The sequence below is a fragment of the Anabrus simplex genome, chromosome 7 (assembly GCF_040414725.1).
Source record: "Anabrus simplex isolate iqAnaSimp1 chromosome 7, ASM4041472v1, whole genome shotgun sequence".
Classification (NCBI taxonomy): domain Eukaryota; kingdom Metazoa; phylum Arthropoda; class Insecta; order Orthoptera; family Tettigoniidae; genus Anabrus; species Anabrus simplex.
In genome coordinates this window covers 292115993-292135576 of record NC_090271.1, presented here as the reverse complement: position 1 = coordinate 292135576, position 19584 = coordinate 292115993, and the positions used below count along the sequence as shown (strand labels likewise).

Below are 19584 nucleotides of genomic sequence, written 5' to 3'. Positions count from 1 at the left end.
ATGGAAAATCATTTCCAGGTTTGTCAATAGTGAGGTGAACTCTCTATTTCCCGAAGCAAGCTAATAGTCATGCAGTCGAACTACACAGCCATCTAATTAATGATTTTCATTCCGTACTGATATAGACAATACAGTGAAACCTTGTTAGTACTGCACCGGTTACGACCTGTACATGCATATTTTTTTAAAGTTAATTTAATCATCACGCGTATTACTCCGTGCAAGCCTGGTTTGTTTACATTCAGCGGGACGAGCGAGCAAGCTGAGGACAGCTGTATGTGTGACGTAGCTGTAGGGGCTAGTTAGATCACCCGCCTGTCATGCCATGTGCAGCTGGCCTGAACTCGTATGTTCTAGATTCAAGCGTCACACCTTCCCGAACATTTGACAGAGAAAAAATTTTAAACTCCCATAATAATTATGGTAGCGACTTGAGCAACATGTCATTTTAAAGGGAATCACATAAACGTCGCAATGCTTGAATTTCAAGAAAATCCGTCGAGGGATTCAGGAAATAACCAGCTTCACGGCATATGTGACGTAGATGTCCCCAAACCGAATATAAGGAGGGCTCAATACAGCCTGATATCTCAGTCAGTCAGTCAGTCAGTCAGTCAGTCAGTCAGTCGAGTAGTCAGCGTGGCTCTACTCGCTGCCATAATAGTCTGAGGCTATCTTCGTGTGGTTATAGTCTCACTGAGGAACTCTGAATTTCCTCAAAGTCTTTATTTACGAGTGTTGAGGAACGAATTCTTCTAAGTCTTTATAAATGGGACTTGTAATATTTACGAGTGTTGAGGAACGAATTCTTCTAAGTCTTTATAAATGGGACTTGTAATATTTACGAGTGTTGAGGAACGAATTCTTTTAAGTCTTTATAAATGGGACTTGTAATATTTACAAGTGTTGAGGAACGAATTCTTCTAAGTCTTTATAAATGGGACTTGTAATATTTACAAGTGTTGAGGAACGGATTCTTCTAAGTCTTTATAAATGGGACTTGTAATATTTACCAGTGATGGACTCTAAATTTATTCGAAGTTTTCATGAGCATAGACTTGTGATTTTTGCCATTGATGAACTATAACATTATTGAAAGTCTTCATGAACATGGACTTGTCATTTCCATGAGTGTTAAATTGTGAATTCTTGAAAGTCTTTATGAACACTGACTAGTGATTTTACTAGTGGTGAGAAAACTAATTATTCAAGGTTTTCATGAACTTTGACTTATAAATTCTGCGAGTGACGAAGAACACATTTTCGTAGTTTTGTGGGCATTGATTCTATCAACCTCATTGTACTTGGGTAATGTGATTACCTGCAACATCGTCAGAAACTATCGGAGGTCATCCTGAGCATCGGGAATTTGAGGCGTATTCCATACAACTAACCTGGATGGTCAGTCCTCATCTTGACGGAGTACTTGGGCATCTTCTGGAACGTGTTCCAGCCACTGCGGTCTGGTGAGCTCGAGACCCGGGCCATTTAAAGGACAATGTGGAAGACAACCCGTATCTACCATGAGGTGATGTGCAATTTAATATGTATTACATGAATAAACACTTATCAAATCAGATTCAAACTTCTCTTGTAGATAGGACCCTGCCTCCTGTACCAAGCCCTAGCTAATATTCATCCAGTTTAGCCCTGAGAATTATTCCATGCTTACGTTGAAAATAAATCTTAATCTTTTACTGGTACAGTACGTTCCCCATTAACACGTTTTCCCACTTAGCACGTCGTAAATTAGAAGTCACGACAGCCATCGTATTAAATCTGTATAAAAAGTAGCTCACTTAACACGTCGTGATTTTTCGTCTTTACTGCCTGGTACGATCATACATTCCCCAGACCTGAAAATATTCTTTGTCATCTCTTGTGTACGGAATGTGATTTCCAACAGAGATAAGAGCCCTCATCACAGGTCGGTCAGAGAAAGTTTCACGGTAAGAGGAAATTACTTTGGATTCTCGAACACCAAGCATAATGCGCCATTGAGGGGCAAGCTGTTAGCTTCGGTAAAGTTGAGTTTTGTGGCATTTGATTTGCAGCAAAGACTTTACATTAGAAGAAGACAGGACAGTGCTAAGTTAAAGCACAGTAATAGATTCCACTGCAGCTAGGAGCCCCGAATTCAGTTTTCACGCGCTTTTTTTTCAAAGCTGTCCTGTTGACATACATGGCTTATGGCAGCGAGTCATCCAAAATTATGCATCATGGAAGTTACCGCCACAAAATGTGTAACAGAAGTGTAACTCTAGCAACCGTGCAGCCGTTGGTGGATGGTCATGACCGAGAGACATATCTATGATCATTTGATTTTCTCAAAGGGAAAAGTGGTTTATTTTTTGTTCTATGTTCTTTGTTCTATGGAAAGGTCTTTGTTGTCAGTGAGATTGTTGAATAACCCAGTGCACTTGATTGTGCTTGTAGCCTATTTCACATTCAAATCAGGAGTTAGAAATTTATTTATTCAAAATCACTCTTTCCAACTCTGAAACTTCCCTTCGTGCACTCGTTTTCTCTTTCCGTTCCTATGATGCTTATACACATTTTCAATTTTGTATCGGTTGCTCACAATAGTGTTCAAAGTAGAAGGTGCTAGTTTTGAAGTTCACACCAACTCTATGCGCTTAAGATGTGTATTCCTACTTACTTCCAGAAGGATATTAATTTCTTCATTAGTGAGTGGTTTCACGACCCATTTCTTATCCATAGCTACGCTATCAAAAGACAGATACCGTATCCACCGTGCTACTGAACTTCTCACAATTATCCTATTAGTCCGAAAGTAGGCTGTCACGCGACAAATAATCATTTCACTTCTTTTTACCACTCAACACAAATTGAAGGTAATGCCAATAACTGTTCTTGTGATAAGATGATTTGAATCAGTGTGGTATGACTGAAATTAAAATACGTCTATAGTGCAGCAATAGCAGATCTTCGACAGGTCATTTGTGGGTGCCGTTAACTAACAAGGCTTCCATATAATGTAGGCCTATCCCATTAAAAAGTTATGTAAAGATGCAGGCAATGGTAAATCGGTATACATAGCATTCGCACAAAAATACAAACTGCTAGTTTGACAGTTGGCACATTTTTATTATTCACCAGTGAGTCTGTCCAAACCAATAATGAGTACTGCCGAAGTTTCGTGTTCAAGATGGCGGCCTAATCGCGTATAGTGAGTATAACCTCCTGAGAAATTCATGCTCTAACAAAGTGACCAAAAAACAGTGTTTAATTACCCACTGGTCAGAAACCTAAGGCTTCAACTAACAATTCATTATACAATTGTTTTAGGAAGAAAGTAATCTGCTATAATATATAGGTACTGTAGCTACTTCTATGAGCCCATATGCGAATGTCATATCTGTTCTTCCACATTTTTCACACCTTTTAATAGTCTTTTGTTACTTCAACAGGCTCCAGTAGAGAATTATTGACATTTGCTCTCTTGACTTTTTCACACTTTTTAGTGTTCTCCTTTATCTCCTGAAATACTACATACACAATGTAAAATGTACTAATGAGTAAAGTGATACCATCTCCCTGTTGGATAGTTTTTAATGGGATATTTGATAGTATGTTTTCCCACTTAACATGATTTTTTTCGCTCCCTGCAGAAACGTACTAACGAGGTTTCACTGTACCTTAAGGAAATTCGGGCAGATGCTCCACCTAATCAACACTTCAGTATACAGGTAGAAACATATATTTCATATTGTTATACCAATTTTGGTACCTGTGGTACCATATACAGTAGTAGGTTTATCTATATTATTATTATTATTGAAATTGTAATTCATTCTTTGTTGTATGTTAATTTCTTCGTAGGAAGCAAAACGTTAATTTATATTGTGCATTTTAATAGTTATTTTTATGTACAGCAGGATAGCATAGCACTGTAGTAATTTGTTTGTCTCTTTTCATTTATTCAGTATGTTATATATTTTTATGTTAATTATGTATTTCACTGGTTAAGTGTAAGACAGGGACACGTGTCCCTAACTTTGCCAATTAAAATAAATCATATCTATCTAGACGTGAGAAAATTTAAAAGACAAAATCAACAAAAATAAAAAAAGGCCTTAAAATGACCTATATGTATGAAAAACATTAAATAGTCCCATGTATCCAAAAAGTGGATAACAAATTAGTCTAATGAAGCAATTACAAAAAAGTACAAGAACATTAGAGGTACAACATGTGTGCGTTACACAGTGGAACCAGAGTTCTAATACACTTGTTTAACAAAATTCCTGAATTTCTATGTTATGGGCTAAGGTAAGTAATTGATAAGTGGAAAAATAAAAATAAATATATTTTATTTATTATGCCACTGCCTCTCAACAGAGATAGCCCTATGGACTAAATACACTTGCCTATACATTGTTATTATAATAAGTATAGTGAAAATGAGAATCCACAGCCTGTTTCAATAAGTATTTTGACAAGGTCATTAGGTAACACTTAAAATAAATTTATAATACATTAAAAGTGCCAACAATTGCAAGGAAAAAAGTGATGTACAATTTTTATGTACTCAATGTTAATATCTGCAATAAAATATTAAAATCAAAGCAGTAAGTGCATGCTCCTGTACTTCTATTCATCGTCATCACCAGAACAATAAGCCTTGACGTTGCCATCTTCCAAGCCTCAGTTCTGTTAAGTAAATAGCGTTGTCCAACCTCAGACTGTGTGGCCAACAACACAGTAGACTAATTACAATACATAAATGAATCTAGAATCTAATCGATTACAAATATCAGTGGAAGGTAAGCAAACCACAGGACAATTCTGATAAGCAGGTTGCCTGCCCAACGTATAGTATGAGAGGATCGCTATTTGAGGTGAAGCAACCCGACTTCAAATAATGCACGCACCCCAGTTTTTATTCAATACATTCCGGAAGAAAATACGTGCAGAAAATTTGCGCGAGTACGGTAGTTTGATAAAGAATAAGCCCAAATTAATTACCTAAGCCAAATTAATCTTACCTGACCAAGAGAGTCGAAGCCATCCATCTGGTTCAGCAACTCCATGAGAGTACGCTGAATCTCACGATCTGCAGATGTACCTTCCGAAAACCTTCGTCCACCTGTAATTTCAGAAATAAAAACAAAACCACAATGTAATCAATATTATCTTTCATAAAGTAGTTATTTATTTCACATACAGTAGACCTACATGTGTTCTGACACCAGATTTATAGTGAGTGAAATGAGACTTCTTATTTTCTGTTTTCTTTTCTTTCTTTTTTTGCAAGTTGCTTTACGTGCACCAACACAGATAGGTCTCATGGCGACGATGGGATAGGAAGTGGCTGGGAATGGGAAGGAAGTGGCCGTGGCCTTAATTAAGGTACAGCATTTGCTTGGTGCGAAAATGGGAAACCACGCAAAACCATCGTCAGGGCTGCTGACAGTGGAGTTCGAACCCACTATCTCCTGAATACTGAATAATGGCCGCACTTAAAGCGACTGCAGCTATCCAGCTCGGTAAATGAGATTTCAGACCTTTGGAACTTGTTTTATGACCCTGTTTGTTCCAGATTGAAAGGTGACAATATCCAATAGTTATAATATCCACAGAATCACCATATAGTTTAATATATTGTTTATTTAGATATAGTCTTTTATAGAGCTTCCAAACAGTAACCAACTAAATGAAACTTATTTCCAGCTTTGGTGGAATGTTCATGAGAGGAGGATATACCTAGGAGAATAATGGACTCAGCCATGAAGGATAAGAGAAGCAGAGGGAGGCCAAGGCACCATTACGCTCAGCTTCAAATGATTTCAAGCTATGTTAAAACTCAATGAGGCTATAGTGCTACATGCAAATCGAACACTGCAGAGTTCACTCACAGAAGCTTGAAGACTGAATGTAGAAAATCATCACTGCATGCATGCAAAGTGCCAGTATATTGTTTATACTAACACTGTTTGGTTTACATGTGAGAAGTTTTAGAGTGATACAAATTCAATACTATACCTATGGCATCGATTTCATCCATAAAAATTATACAAGGCTGATGGTCACGGGCATAATTAAACATCTCTCGTATCAACCTTGCACTTTCACCAATGTACTTGTCAACAATTGCACTGGAAACTACCTGAGGAAAGAGAAGAAAAATATAAGACAAATATTTCTTCAATGGAAACCACAGGAACAGTAATAGTAGTAGTAGTAATACCTTCAGAAAAAATCTGAAGTAACAGTGTCTGATTGCCACAATACCACCACATTTCTCAAAGCCAAATCTGGAAAAATCAAATGTTGCAATTTTTAAGTGTCTTGGAGAAATTACTTCCTTTAATGCATAAGAGAAAGAAGTCTTGAAATATCAGGACAAACATATGACACAAAAACAGTTTTCCACCTCTGTAAACTCACTGATCAGTCCAGATCGATCTCATGGCAGGTCAAATACCGCCATTATCACCGCTAACTGCTGGATGGGGCCTTGTGATAAGAATTGTTATGAATCCTGATTAGGTTACATAACATAAGAGGAAAAGATCAAGCAACTTTGAGTTGGCCTACTTCTACACGTTACTCTGACCCCATCAGCGTGTCCGGTGACAGCTTTGTTCGCAAATAACAGCACAGGGGAGCTCAGTATAGACTCTCTGGAAATTAATGTATCATAAATGTACAGCCATTACACCACAATGGCATGTCCCAAACTCCTATATGTCACCAAGTGCATGGTCCTCCCTCACAATGAGACGGAAAAGGTCCAAATAAAAGAAAGGAAATTTCTACAAAAGACCCTTGACCCACATCAAAATTCTGGGGGTAAATATTGCCTGAGATGTGAGATTAAATGCAGAGCTGTGCTCTCTAAATCTGAAAATCTTCCCCTTTCTGTGAAGAAGCACTGTCATGTTTTAGTCATCCCTCTCTCTCGAATGACCAGCACCAGAAGATCACATAGAACTTTTGGAAAGAGTTAGAACTGGTGCAAAATGGTGTGAAGAGCAAAGAACTGCATTCTCCATCACGATGAAGGAGTACTGAAAATCCAACAAGACAGACAAGTGTTAATCATCCACCGAAGTGCATAAATGATATGTATGATGATAATTTATTTTACATTTTATGGCCTACATTGGACCAATGTAGTCAATTATACATACAATTTTTTTGATTTCCTATCAGCCCAATATTTCTTCATTATGAGAGATGCTGCCTTCTTTTCTTTCTTTAATTGAAAACACCCTCCCATTAGACCTTTTACTGATCTTTTACCATCTTAATTGTTACTGTTTTGTTTTTTAAGATAATCTATTGTTAATAATAATAATAATAATAATAATAATAATAATAATAATAATAATAATAATAATAATAAGAAGAAGAAGAAGAAGAAGAAGAATGTCTCGTCTAGAGTGTGTATAATATTTTTTCCCTTCACTTTTTGGGACAGAACTAATTGTTCTATACAATGATCGAGGCATGTTTTCTGATGCACTCACTCTCAGTACTACTCTTCTCTAGAATCTCAAACATCCAATATTTCTTCATTGTGAGAGATGCTCATACTACAAAGTCTAAGGTCATGGAGAAGTTTTGTTAATAATAACAACACTAAGCAGTTCCGGCCACACGAAACATTCTTAGGAAGCAATTCTGCTAGCAAAAGTCCACAATATCTGCCTGGAATCAGCCAACTGCAAAAACTATTACGTACTTCACAACCTTGGTCTGTCTGGAAGACCTTTAACAGAATAAGAACTGAAATGCCAAGAACCAAGATTACACTCAAAAGATGGGGTTATACACAGAATGCTTAATGTGACTGTGGTGTAGTTAAGAACTTGAGCATCTATTTCACCATCCAAACTGCTCTGTGGAAACAACTTGGAAATGTCATTACAGTCAGTGATAAAGCTATTGTGACTGTTTCACATTGGAGCACTTTGAACAATCTACGAATTGAGTAATCTCCCCAAAGTCATAGGATCTGGAATATCCAAAGCTGACAACAGTGGGAATAAAACCCAATATCTTCCAAATGCAAACTAAAGCTTGATGATCATAATTACTGTTATTTTCTACTGAACTATCACTTGGCACATCACTTACAGAATATCCACATTGTTATTTCATACTCATGGTCATGGTTTCTCACTAGTGCAATATAGCCAGCTACAGAGCATAAATACGAAGGCTGTTTCTTACTTTTGGAACATTTTTCATTACTAGTAATAATTCGGGAACAGTTGTCTACATCTTTTAAAATTCTGCAAGCTTGTTCTTTTGTGCATGCATACAGACTCATGGCATCCCTTGAGCATAAATGTGCACTTGTTGCCATATTGATACTGTGGTGTTGCTTTGTAGTGCACAACGGAACTCGTTAAGACAATCGAACTGCCCACCGTGTATGAAGAATGTGCTACTGGAAGAGACTGATGTGTACGGGAGCCCCAAAGCTATGAATGGTGGAAAAGTCCATAGAGTTCATTCAAGGAAGCTTGGGAGAACATTCATGATGACCCACATCCTGATCGGTCAACCCTCATCAACGACAACATTGTGCTTAAGGCTAACACCACCCTTCGTGCAAACAGACAATTCATAATATCCTAAACATACTTCACTTTCTACATGTTTTAAGGTCAGTTATTTACAAAAGTGCATCAGAAAAATTGGACTACAGAATGTGCAACCAGTGGGTTCAGAAGATGCTGACAAATGAACACAAAATGAAGCAGTCCAGCTCCTGCCAGGTCAGCGTGTTTATGGTACTTCATTGCCTCTCCTTATTTACCATAATGCATATTTAGGCTATTGTTACAACAGCGTCGCCACTCCCAAGGGGATTTTAGCTCAAATAAATATAGTCCTAATAATTGCAGCTTTGACTTCAACGATATTCTCAACACATGCCCAAGAGGTGCACTCACTGGGGTGAGCACTAGCAGGAAAATGCCAAATTGACAAAGGTAGACTGCTGCAGTGAAAGGCTACGTAAAGAAAGAGTTAAGCATTACACAATTTCTAAAAATGCATCAAAAAAGATTAGGACTGTTCACAAGCTAGACACTGTAAGACTTCAACTAAAACTGCAATCACAACAGAGAAACTGAGAACAGTTCAGGAAATACAAGAGTCAGGGATGTACAACATTTCCAAGGTTAGAAAATGGTGACTTAGCAGGAGCAGTTGAATCAACCTAAAAGATTACTGCTAAATTTCCCTCCAATGATGCTCAGTACCTACTGCACATACAATGTTTTCAGCAATAAATCTTTGTAGTAAACTTTGTCCCGCCGAAGAAACTGTTAATAGAAAAAAAAAAAAAAAAAGGCAACCGTTCTAGGATCACCATAACACACATCTGTTTTCAATCACTTGATACCATGTAGATAGGTGTAATCATAACAACTGTCACATGATGATTAAAATACAATAAAAACTGTAACATGCTGCAATGGGAAAAATACTCACTTTGAGGAAATTAGCATCAAGCTGACTAGCTACAGCTCTAGCTAGGAGAGTTTTCCCAGTGCCAGGAGGTCCATATAACAAACAACCCTTGGGTGGTGTGATCCCCACTCTTTGGAACAATTCAGGATTTAAAAGAGGTAGCTCAATTACCTGCAAATAAAAACATGATATAAATACCTATTATTCTATGGACATACAACTTTTCCATGATGTTCATGCAAATGATCAATGAAACATTAACTCCTGCTGGTGTTAGAATACATTTAGCTGTTATTTACCCAAACTTAATAACGATTCTGTCATACATCCTATATATGTGTTTGTTCTCACCATCAATTCCTATGCCCAACATGATTTTGATAAAACAGATTTTACAATTTTGATTCCCATAGCAAACTCAAAATATTTGTCCTGAATGAGTAAATTCATGATTCTAATATTTTCTTTAAATATTGGCTTTATGCCTCACTAACTACTTTTACAGTTTTTGGAGATGCCGAGATACCGGATTTTAGTCCCACAGGAGTTATTTTACGTGCCAGTAAATTTAACAACATGAGGCTGATGTATTTGAGCACCTTCAAATACCACTGGACTGAGCCACGATCGAACCTGCAAATTTGGACTTAAGAGTACTCGAATATAACTGGTCAGCTATTGGAAATTATGGATTTTCCATCTAACTCATTCTTGGTTGCCAGTGTTTCTCCCTAATGTGTCAATTTTGACTCAGTGTAGCCATGCACTGTGGTAGGTGTACTAGTTACCACCTGCAAGAAATGAACTTTATCTAGGTTCCACATTGACTTACAATATATGTACAAAATTCTCGAAAGTATTTTATTTCTGGATTCACCTATTCAATACAATACAATTCTTAATAAATAGTTCATACTGTATTTAATAGGTGGCCCCACTTTATAATTTCCACTAAAAGACCAATTACCGATACATAGAAATCAAAATAGATTTATTGCAATTTTGATCTAATTTTGTAGAAATCTGCATGAGTGTTAAAGAAAAATCAATACAGTTACGTGCTTGAGTGGTCATCGGCCCTACCGTAGCCCCCATTGGTATTTCCTGGAAGAGATGAGTAACTCATGCTGTAGACCTCCCAGGTGGCCTCTCTCTATAACGAGCTTTCATCTGATTTCCCCATGGGCCTTCTGGAACGTGAAACGAGAATGTTCCTTCTCTAGCCGCATCGTGAAGATTCAAGTACATCACCAGGAATATAAAATGGAGGCTAGCCACGAACATGGGAATTGGAGATGGACAACAGTAGTGTTGGAGTGTTGTTGCTGTCGTCACTATGTTGTGGAGCTGGACAGCAGTAGCTGTTGTTGTTGCTGCTGCTGCTGGAGTGAGTAAGCACTAGTAGTACTCATTGTGGTTGTCGTTGCCAAGTTTTATTTTACACTGCACCAACACAGATAAATCTTACGGCAACAATGGGATAGGATAGGGCTAGGATTTGGAAGGAAGTGGCTGTGGCCTTAATTAAGGTACAGCCAAACATTTGCCAAGTGTGAAAATGAGAAGCCACAGAAAACCATCTTCAGGGCTGCCGACAGTAGGGTTCGAACCCACTATCTCCCAAATGCAAGCTCATAGCTGCAAGACCCTAACAGCATGGTCAACTCGCTCGGTCACCGAGTGTATTGTAGCCGTATGAAGGAGAGTAGTGTGGTCGCTGTAGTTTAGCGGTGTGGTGGTGTGTTATTGTCTTACAATATGTGCCGAGTTCCTCATTGAGAGGAGCGGCCATGTGAAGTGATTGTGCGAGTGTCAGACTTCTCTGGAGTCGAGCCAAGGAACAGTCGTCGCGTGTCGTGATTGTTAATGGACTGTGTGTTTGAACCTGCATGCATGAAACTGCAGAGAGGAGTGACTAAGCGTGCAAAGCAAAGCGAAAAGTAAGCTGTCTATCAAGATTATTGATGGGTAAATACCAGAACTGAGGACCTGTAGTGCAGTGGAGGAAAAACTTTGTAAGTAGCCACTAATTAGGGAACTGTTATCATCCATTCTCAGATATAATTGTATGTGGACTAAATGAGCTATCCTACATTAAATTAGATAAAACAGTTAGTCCTTCATTCGTAACAATATTTAAGAGTTCCAATACTATCATAAAGCATTGAAATGTCACAAAGTTTCATATTATGAAAGTCAGGCATGAAGGTATTGAAAACTTTTGTTTCTTATGCACATATATTTATAGACTGCTATTCCTCTCAGCTAGGGATGGGAAACAAGACTGTACTTCTCAATTCTTCCTAGGTTTAAATGTGACGTCACGTTGTACAGTGAGGGTGTTAACTTGCTGCGACATCTTGGTCAGCTGGAAGAATTAGGAATTAGGTCTTTCATTAACACTGAACAGCATAGACGTACGTATGTGCAGGCAGGAGGAAAGGTGGAAAGAGGTCTGCTTCAGTCCGCTCAACACACGAGGCAGACAGCACGCTAATTGTGTACCGACGACGTCACACCATCTTCCCTCTCACTCTTCTGTTCTCTACCCAGTGTGCTGACGAATGCTGGTTGGTACCCCCCCTAACCTCTGATTGCCAGCTGTACACCCTGCTATCGTATGCACGGTTTTCTTTGTTAGAGATAGTTTTACTTGCCTAAAACCAAGTGTTCTGAGAGTGTGTGAAGGCAAGGTATCAGTTCAAGAGCGTATTAGTGTACAACAGTGTTGTGACTCCCCTAAGCATAAGAAGAATTTAACACATTTTGTGTCCATAGAAATAAAATAGTATGTAATTTCTGAGATTGTTTCATCTTCAACAGACCTCCAACAGATACAATTTCAAAATTTTGTTACAATCTATGCAAATGGTGACTTAAATTATTTTCTTAGGAAAGCAGTCAGTATATTGCTAATCTAAATTTACTTATTCATAAATCAGTTTTGACAGACTGAAGAACCTAAATCTATATTTATTCATAAATTAGTTTTGACAGACTGAAGAACCTAACAGTTATAAATTAACTGAATTGAAATTGAAAAGAAATGGTTTCAAATACCTCAAATCACTAAAATATAGGAACCAATTGCAACGATGTGGTGCAAGCTTGAGTGTTAAGATGCAGGCAATAGGAAGGATTTTAGAGTTAGGATTTCGTCAAGTGCAAGATCAATTAGGGCTATTTAGAAGGATTATTCAGCACCTTCAATTAATTTTAACAGTACTATGGAAGATCAAACAAGAGAGACTACGGAAAGAGCCATGCATGAAGGACTTCAGGATCGTCTAACTGATGTCAACTTTGTCCTGAATAGGGATGATTGATACTTTGAATGAATTAGAACTGTTGCTCCAATAACTTCTTTTTCATTTCTTTTTGAAAATTAGCAGTTTGTTAATACTGTAATGTGACGGGGGTAAGAAAGAAAAACAAAACTGATACTGTTTAATGTGTACAACCAAGATTTACTAACTACAACATAGACACTGATTAACAGTTTGTGCTCTCTCAACCCACACCAACTCAGTCGCACTTACAAGTTAACACAATCACACTAGTTCCAGTTATGAAAAACACAATTATGCAATATTTCATGTCGTCTACTGTCTGTCAGAATGACCACAGCACTCTTCGTCGATCGTACACACTAACAGTCCTCGTTCAATGTAACCTGCAATTCTCGCTGAACCAACAAGGAGGGATCCAATTGCAACCACACCACTGGATAGAATGAGACTCAACTCCAAGACAGACCAAACACTCACTTGAATGTGTGACAACTGACAGACTGACAATTTCATGGCTGTACTCTCACGAATACCATCAGTACTACACAGCAGTGGTCTCACACACTCTGCTCTGCTGTACAGTCACAGTACTCCATAACAGTACATTCACACACAATATTGACAGCACTCGCTGGTTGCCAGAGCTCGAGGTCTGCTGCCCAAAAGGAAACTCCAGAGTTTTCTTGATACAGAATGATCTAGATTTATTTTCCAGGTCTTTTTAGTATCGTTGCAGGCCTCCAGGAAGATGGAGTGATGTAGAGAGTGACTGGCCTTGGGCTCCTGAATCATTCTGACTGATTACCTCTGCAGGCAAGCAGGAGGGGTAAATAACTCTGTGCAATCGCTTGCGGCCGGATCCAAACTAACTTGCTCTTTCCAACTTGGAATTGGCATGGCAGAGAGACCGCCACAATATAAATAAAAAAGATCCAATATACAGTAAATTCAACACAACAAATTTTAAAAAGACACTGCGAATGTATAGTGACAGAATAACCCAACAAAATGAATTAAAACTCAGCTATAGATCACCCAACATAAATGCTGTTAACTCTATCATCTGGTAGTGTAAAATGGAATGTGGGAATTGATATGCAGGCTGCCCACATGTCAAATTAATATGCCCGCACACAGTAGCTGAGGCCATAGACCATTATTATTAACAAAAATGGGATCTTTTAAAACAGCTTGAGTTCCACTACTTGATTCTGCAAATATGAGATTACATTATTTTAAGAAGGCCCTACATACATCTTATGAAATGTACCGTACTTTTTTCAGGCACATGTTGTCGAGAGTATCTGGCAAGGAAAATCTTTAAATTGGGATTATTAATCTTACACAATCGAACATCGGCAGCTAAAAATGCTTCCCTACTCTCTAAATGGTCTACTTATTGCCTTCAATCAGCTTCTTTATTTGAAAGTTTTCTGGTTAAATTCTCCATATATCTAGCTGTGTTATTATGCTGAATTTTTATTTTATTTTATGAAATACTTCCTCTCATGCAGAGGCTGCCTTGCGACAAAGTATACTTTTACATTTATTTTTAGGAGATAAATAGATATACTGTACTTGATAAATGTTGAAGGTAACCTAATTGTAACAGTGATTTCTTAGAATTATCAGTGAGCCCCTTAAGGCTATGATGGCAATCTGCCGTAATGCTGTAACTGGCATAGACATTTGTTTCCAGAAATTAGCGGCAAAAGCGGGAATCGTTCCCCTTGCTCCAATCATCAGACCTACTATGTTGATTTCCTCTATCTGGTATTTCTCCCTGTAGTAAGGAATTGTTGGTAAGTAAATATTCCTTTTCTCTAGGTTAACATCTGAGGGCTGTGACTTACGGCTTTCAAAGCGAATTGTGGGGTCGATAATGTAACCTCTCTTCTTATTCTTGAAAGCAATGATGTCAATCCTTCTGTGGCTTCCGTTGTCCGCTAAGCCATGAACTTCTTCAAATACCTGGAAACCATGGTCTTTTAGCGTTGCCGCAATTAACGAGCGAATGTTATGATGACTCGTATTCCTTAAAAGTTCACCATGAGGACAAGATCCCAGAACATGAGCAAGAGTTTCAATCTCCTTGAGGCAGCGCCTACAAAGGGAATCGTTCCGAGATCTTCCTGGTACCAATCTAACTGCTGAAATGTTTGCTGTCATCTTAATTGCTTCATGCCATTCACTACATGATAAGCCTTGATGGTCTCGAATCCAGGAGTTGGCAGGAGTATATTCATTGTACAAACATACACCTCTTCCTTTCTGCTGCAAGTTACACCACTCACTGAATGCCCTTTCTCTCAGTACTCTTCTCACTTTCCTGGCATCTATCATTTCTAGGCATGGATGCAGCAAATTGTCAGATGGAGGGACACTGAGGGATTGTAGTGAGAGAGTTATTTCTTCTTTCAGATTTCTTGTAGCACGGATGTATTCGTCACCTGAGCTTAATAGTACCTTACAGAAGTTAATGTGCTGAAGATGAGCTTCCCAAGTGGCGCAGAAGAGTCCCAACCCCTTATATTTTTTCTCAGTGTAGACCATTCCATTAGGAATGTCTGCAGGTATTTGAAGAATTTCCGACCACTTCGAATTAGTATGTCTGTATCAGCAAGGAACTTTTTCGGAATCTTCTCTGGCTTGATAGTTTGGAATGGGTATATGAGAGATGGGCATATAACTGTGTTTATTACTTTAAATTTCTGGTCAGCCTGTAATAGTGGATAAGAAAACAATTTCTCCATTTTATTCCGTAATTTTTTAAGCTTCTGTGTAGGTTGAAAAATTATTTCATTTGAAAAGTTAACTCCCAGATAGCGGATTGTTTCCCCACGTCGCAAACTCGATATATCATAGCTCTTAAATTCAGCTGGGTCTTCGATTAACTTTCCGCGTTCGATGCAGATTGCTGTAGATTTCATTGGGTTGATATAAAACCCTATTTCATGAAAGCTCCTCGTGACTATATTCGAGAGCTCAAGTGCTGCTCTTCGACTATTTCCTATGACAGCCAAGTCATCAGCGAAACCCATGATCGTTAAAGGTAGAAGATGTGGTACTAAAGAAAATCCATAGTGGCTTGTGAGAGAGTCTTCAGTTAGTTCGTTTAAAATATGATCTGTTGCTAGATTGTAGAGACAAGGAGAAAGAGGTGATCCCTGCATAACACCCGTTTTTAGGCTTAAGGTGGCTGTCTTTCCAGTTACAGTTTCTATTTTTGTAGTGTTTCCTGTCTGGAGATTAACTATTAGTTCCTTTAATTTCTCAGGTATTCCTAATGTCCTCAAGGTCTCATGTAAATGAAGGTGCCCAATGTTGTCAAACGCCTTTCTGACGTCTAGAAAAATCACTGTTAGATCAGTTTTGTTCAGTTTCGCGGAATTTAAAACCGAATCGAGTGTAGAAGTATTGATAGGTGTACCGGCTGAAGATATGAATCCCCGTTGTTGTGGATTAAAACCAACGTATTCTCTCAGGCGTTTATCAAGAGCTCGCTCAATTACTCTCTTAACAACAGAAAATATTGTGATTGGTCTCCAGTTTGCAATGTCATCAGGGTCACCTCCCTTGTGTATAAGAACGGTTCTTGCCTTTCTAAGACACGGTGGTACCTGTCCTGTTTGAAGCATACGAGTGGCCATTGTGGCAATTATCTCGGAAGCGATGTCACTTTTAATAGCTGTAACGATGACGTAATCTGGTCCAGGTGAAGTGTCCACCGCAATTCTACTTGTTACGAACTGTATTTCATCTTTAGATATAACATCATTAAACGTGTCATTGTAAACCGTTTGTGTAGCTTCACTCACTTTTGGGGGATAATTTTCTCTCACTGAATTATTTTCATGTCCTAATATTTCATGGAAATAGCCATATACATGTTGCGAATTAATCGGACATCTTTCATTGTTTTCATGAAGGACAGTTCTAACTGCTTTCCTACGTTGATTGTGGAACTGAAATTGAGTCAACTGATATAAATATTTACTTCGTCTTTTTTCTCTATCCCTATTAGCGGACCTTTGCGGATTTGAACTTTGTTTATATCCTTTTTCCGTATTAACATACGATTTCCTTGCTGGGTGTTTAGGCCCAGGAAAAATATCAATTGCAGTGGACAGACTCTTTAGGAAGTCTTCTACAAGTAAGAAAAATTCAGAATCATTGATGTCACCTTGTAGCCTTTCCCTCCATATTACCATTTGCTCTTGGTAGTACGAGTTATGTGTGTTTTGTTGTTTTATTTCTTTTCTAGATTCATGCACTTGTTCTACAGATGTTCCTAAATTTATTTCAGTATTTACTTGGTGGTTCGATTCCCCAGCTGTCTGTCTATTCACTAGCCGTGTTCGGTGCTCATTCGGATGTGCTTTTGAGATATGAATATTGACCCCCCGAGTGGACTTAAACAGTTGCCCGCAATGGTTACACACAGGCTGAGAGGAATTACTTTTGTCATTAGCTGAAACATTACTTCTGTTTGAATCATCCATCTCAATGCATGATGTGTCAGCAGAGGTATATAAACTTCAGTTAACCTTACTTACGTGATCACCAGCTGATCATTCAAGTGCTATGGTAACTAAGCACTATAAGTAAATAAACAAATATGGCTTCCCAGACTGAAGATGTACACACATTCAATTTGAAAAGATTATATCAAAAAATATACTGACGAACACACAGATAACATAGTATCGTATAAAAATCAATATAAATAACCACAATCACAACCCTATTATGCTGAAGAATACATCATTTAAAAGTAATCCTATAAAGACCACAGGCAATATCCTTGGCTAATACATTCTCCACGGCCACCTGCTGCTTCTCACTCTATATTTTTCTGACATGCTCCACAAAACAGTACCCTATTGTCTGTAGATATTAAGTCATCTGAAAACTGCTGCTGTAAATTAATTAACACATTGGAGGCGGCCCTATTTGAATGTACTACCCTCCAAAAATCGCAGGATTTTTAATGGTTTGTGAAAATTTTTCAATGCTGGGGTAAGATATGATTATAACTTTTGGAATGCATAGAAAGATCACACTTTCTTCTACACAAAAATGAGTTTTAATTATCATAATAGTGCAGCAATTTTAATATAAATTTATGAAAATAATATGTTTTATAAACAAAAAAAAATCTGACGCAGCTGTGGATGCCAGTTCGGTTAATATTTTGAAATTTGACTTTGTGGGCACATCTACTGGAACACGCTAATGCAGATTCTAATCCAATTAGTCAATTGGCACCGGTATCCTTATTTACAACCAGGAATTTGCATTCCCACTGTTCTTTGTTTGACGACTGGGTTGCATCAAGTTGCTGTAGGTATATGGGAAATACCCACATTTTTAGGAAGCGGTATAAAATAGTATTACAGAACCCACTTCAAGGAAGAGATATAAAACAACGTTACACTTCACACCAATTTGAAATTAGCTCATTTTCTACATTTACTAGCCTGAAGCGCCAGAATCATCATGTTTACTTAGTGTGTAATTGTTATCCTCATCCCCATTTTCAGAAATCGTGTCTTCCGCATATTTCAGTATAATTAACAGAATTTGTATAAAGGTTTCACTTTTAACACACACATCATATGCATAACTTAATTTGTCTAGCACGCAGCCAGTTCACATCACCATCTGAGCAAGCTACGGGCTTCCCAGCCTTGCGCAAAACATGCAAGGATGATGCAACAGGGGATTCACCATATGAAATCAGCAACATTTCTCTGCACATGATGAGTTTCATCATCCCACACAATGTTGCTGCCAACTGAATTGTCCAGATGGAAAAAATTAGAGAACCTTAAAACTAGTTAAAAATATGCTACATGGGAATTAAAATATTGAAAACGTGACACAAAAGAAAATCATGAAAATATGCAGTTACATGCACAATAAAATCACATTCAAACAACTGAAAATTCCATTATCTCATGTTAATGGCTTTCGGAGACACCGAGGTGCTGGAATTTAGTCTTGCAGGAATTCTTTTACGTGTCGTAAATGTAATGACACGGGACTGATGTATTTGAGCACCGGACTGAGCCAGAATCGAACCGGCCATGTTGGGGTCAACCGCCTGAGTTACTCAGCCCAGTAAAAATATTCCGTTAATTATATACACACCATCTTACTAATAAACGGTGTATAACATTTATACAAGGTTTATACACCGTTTATGTCAAATTCGTTACTAATAAACCGCGTATAAGCCTCCTGTGTATACATCTGGTATAGTTGTTCATTGAAATGCTTATACAGACCAGTACCCTTGTATAAGCGCTCTACAGCAGCAAGTAGCGGAAAAAGAAACGAGTGAGCAGTTTATTTTTGTGGTATTAATTGTCTACAGTAATATGATAGTGGTGAAATATTTGACTTATCCATATAACATTGAACACACATTGAAAGAATGGGCGATAATGTTGATGATCTTCACGGTATTTTAAACATAGAAGACATACACCATTCAGAGGTTATGGAGGCTAGACATCTTCGTAAAGTAAAACACTTTAAAGAGACGGAATGACAATGAATGACTATAAAAGAAATTATGGTTAGGCGTATTTTTGTGTAATAATGTGCTATTGCTTAATAGACTTTTGAAATTGCGAGTTTATTATACATTATCTGCCTCTACAAAGACCTTTATCAAATTTGAGTACCCTAAAAAGGCACATATTCCTCGACATAAAAAATGGTAACGTAATATGATTTCCATACATTGTAGTTTAATACGCAGAAATATGATGTATAAGTGCCTAATAGAAACTTTTTGGATCAAACCTTTCTTTTAAGCTAGGAAACAGTTTTT

The 19584-nt window shown here is 37.9% G+C and overlaps 1 protein-coding gene across 1 annotated transcript in view; it reads right to left on the bottom strand.

Moving 5' to 3' along the window:
* The window catches only part of Rpt4 (Regulatory particle triple-A ATPase 4), a 139795-nt gene that overhangs the window by 49412 nt on the left and 70799 nt on the right, over positions 1-19584 (bottom strand). Inside the window, exons 5-7 of the mRNA XM_067151740.2 lie at positions 9475-9624; positions 6007-6130; positions 5010-5110 (exon numbers count right to left, since the gene is read on the bottom strand). Of these exons, the coding sequence (XP_067007841.1) occupies positions 5010-5110; positions 6007-6130; positions 9475-9624 (375 nt within the window). The remainder of the gene's footprint in view (positions 1-5009; positions 5111-6006; positions 6131-9474; positions 9625-19584) is intronic.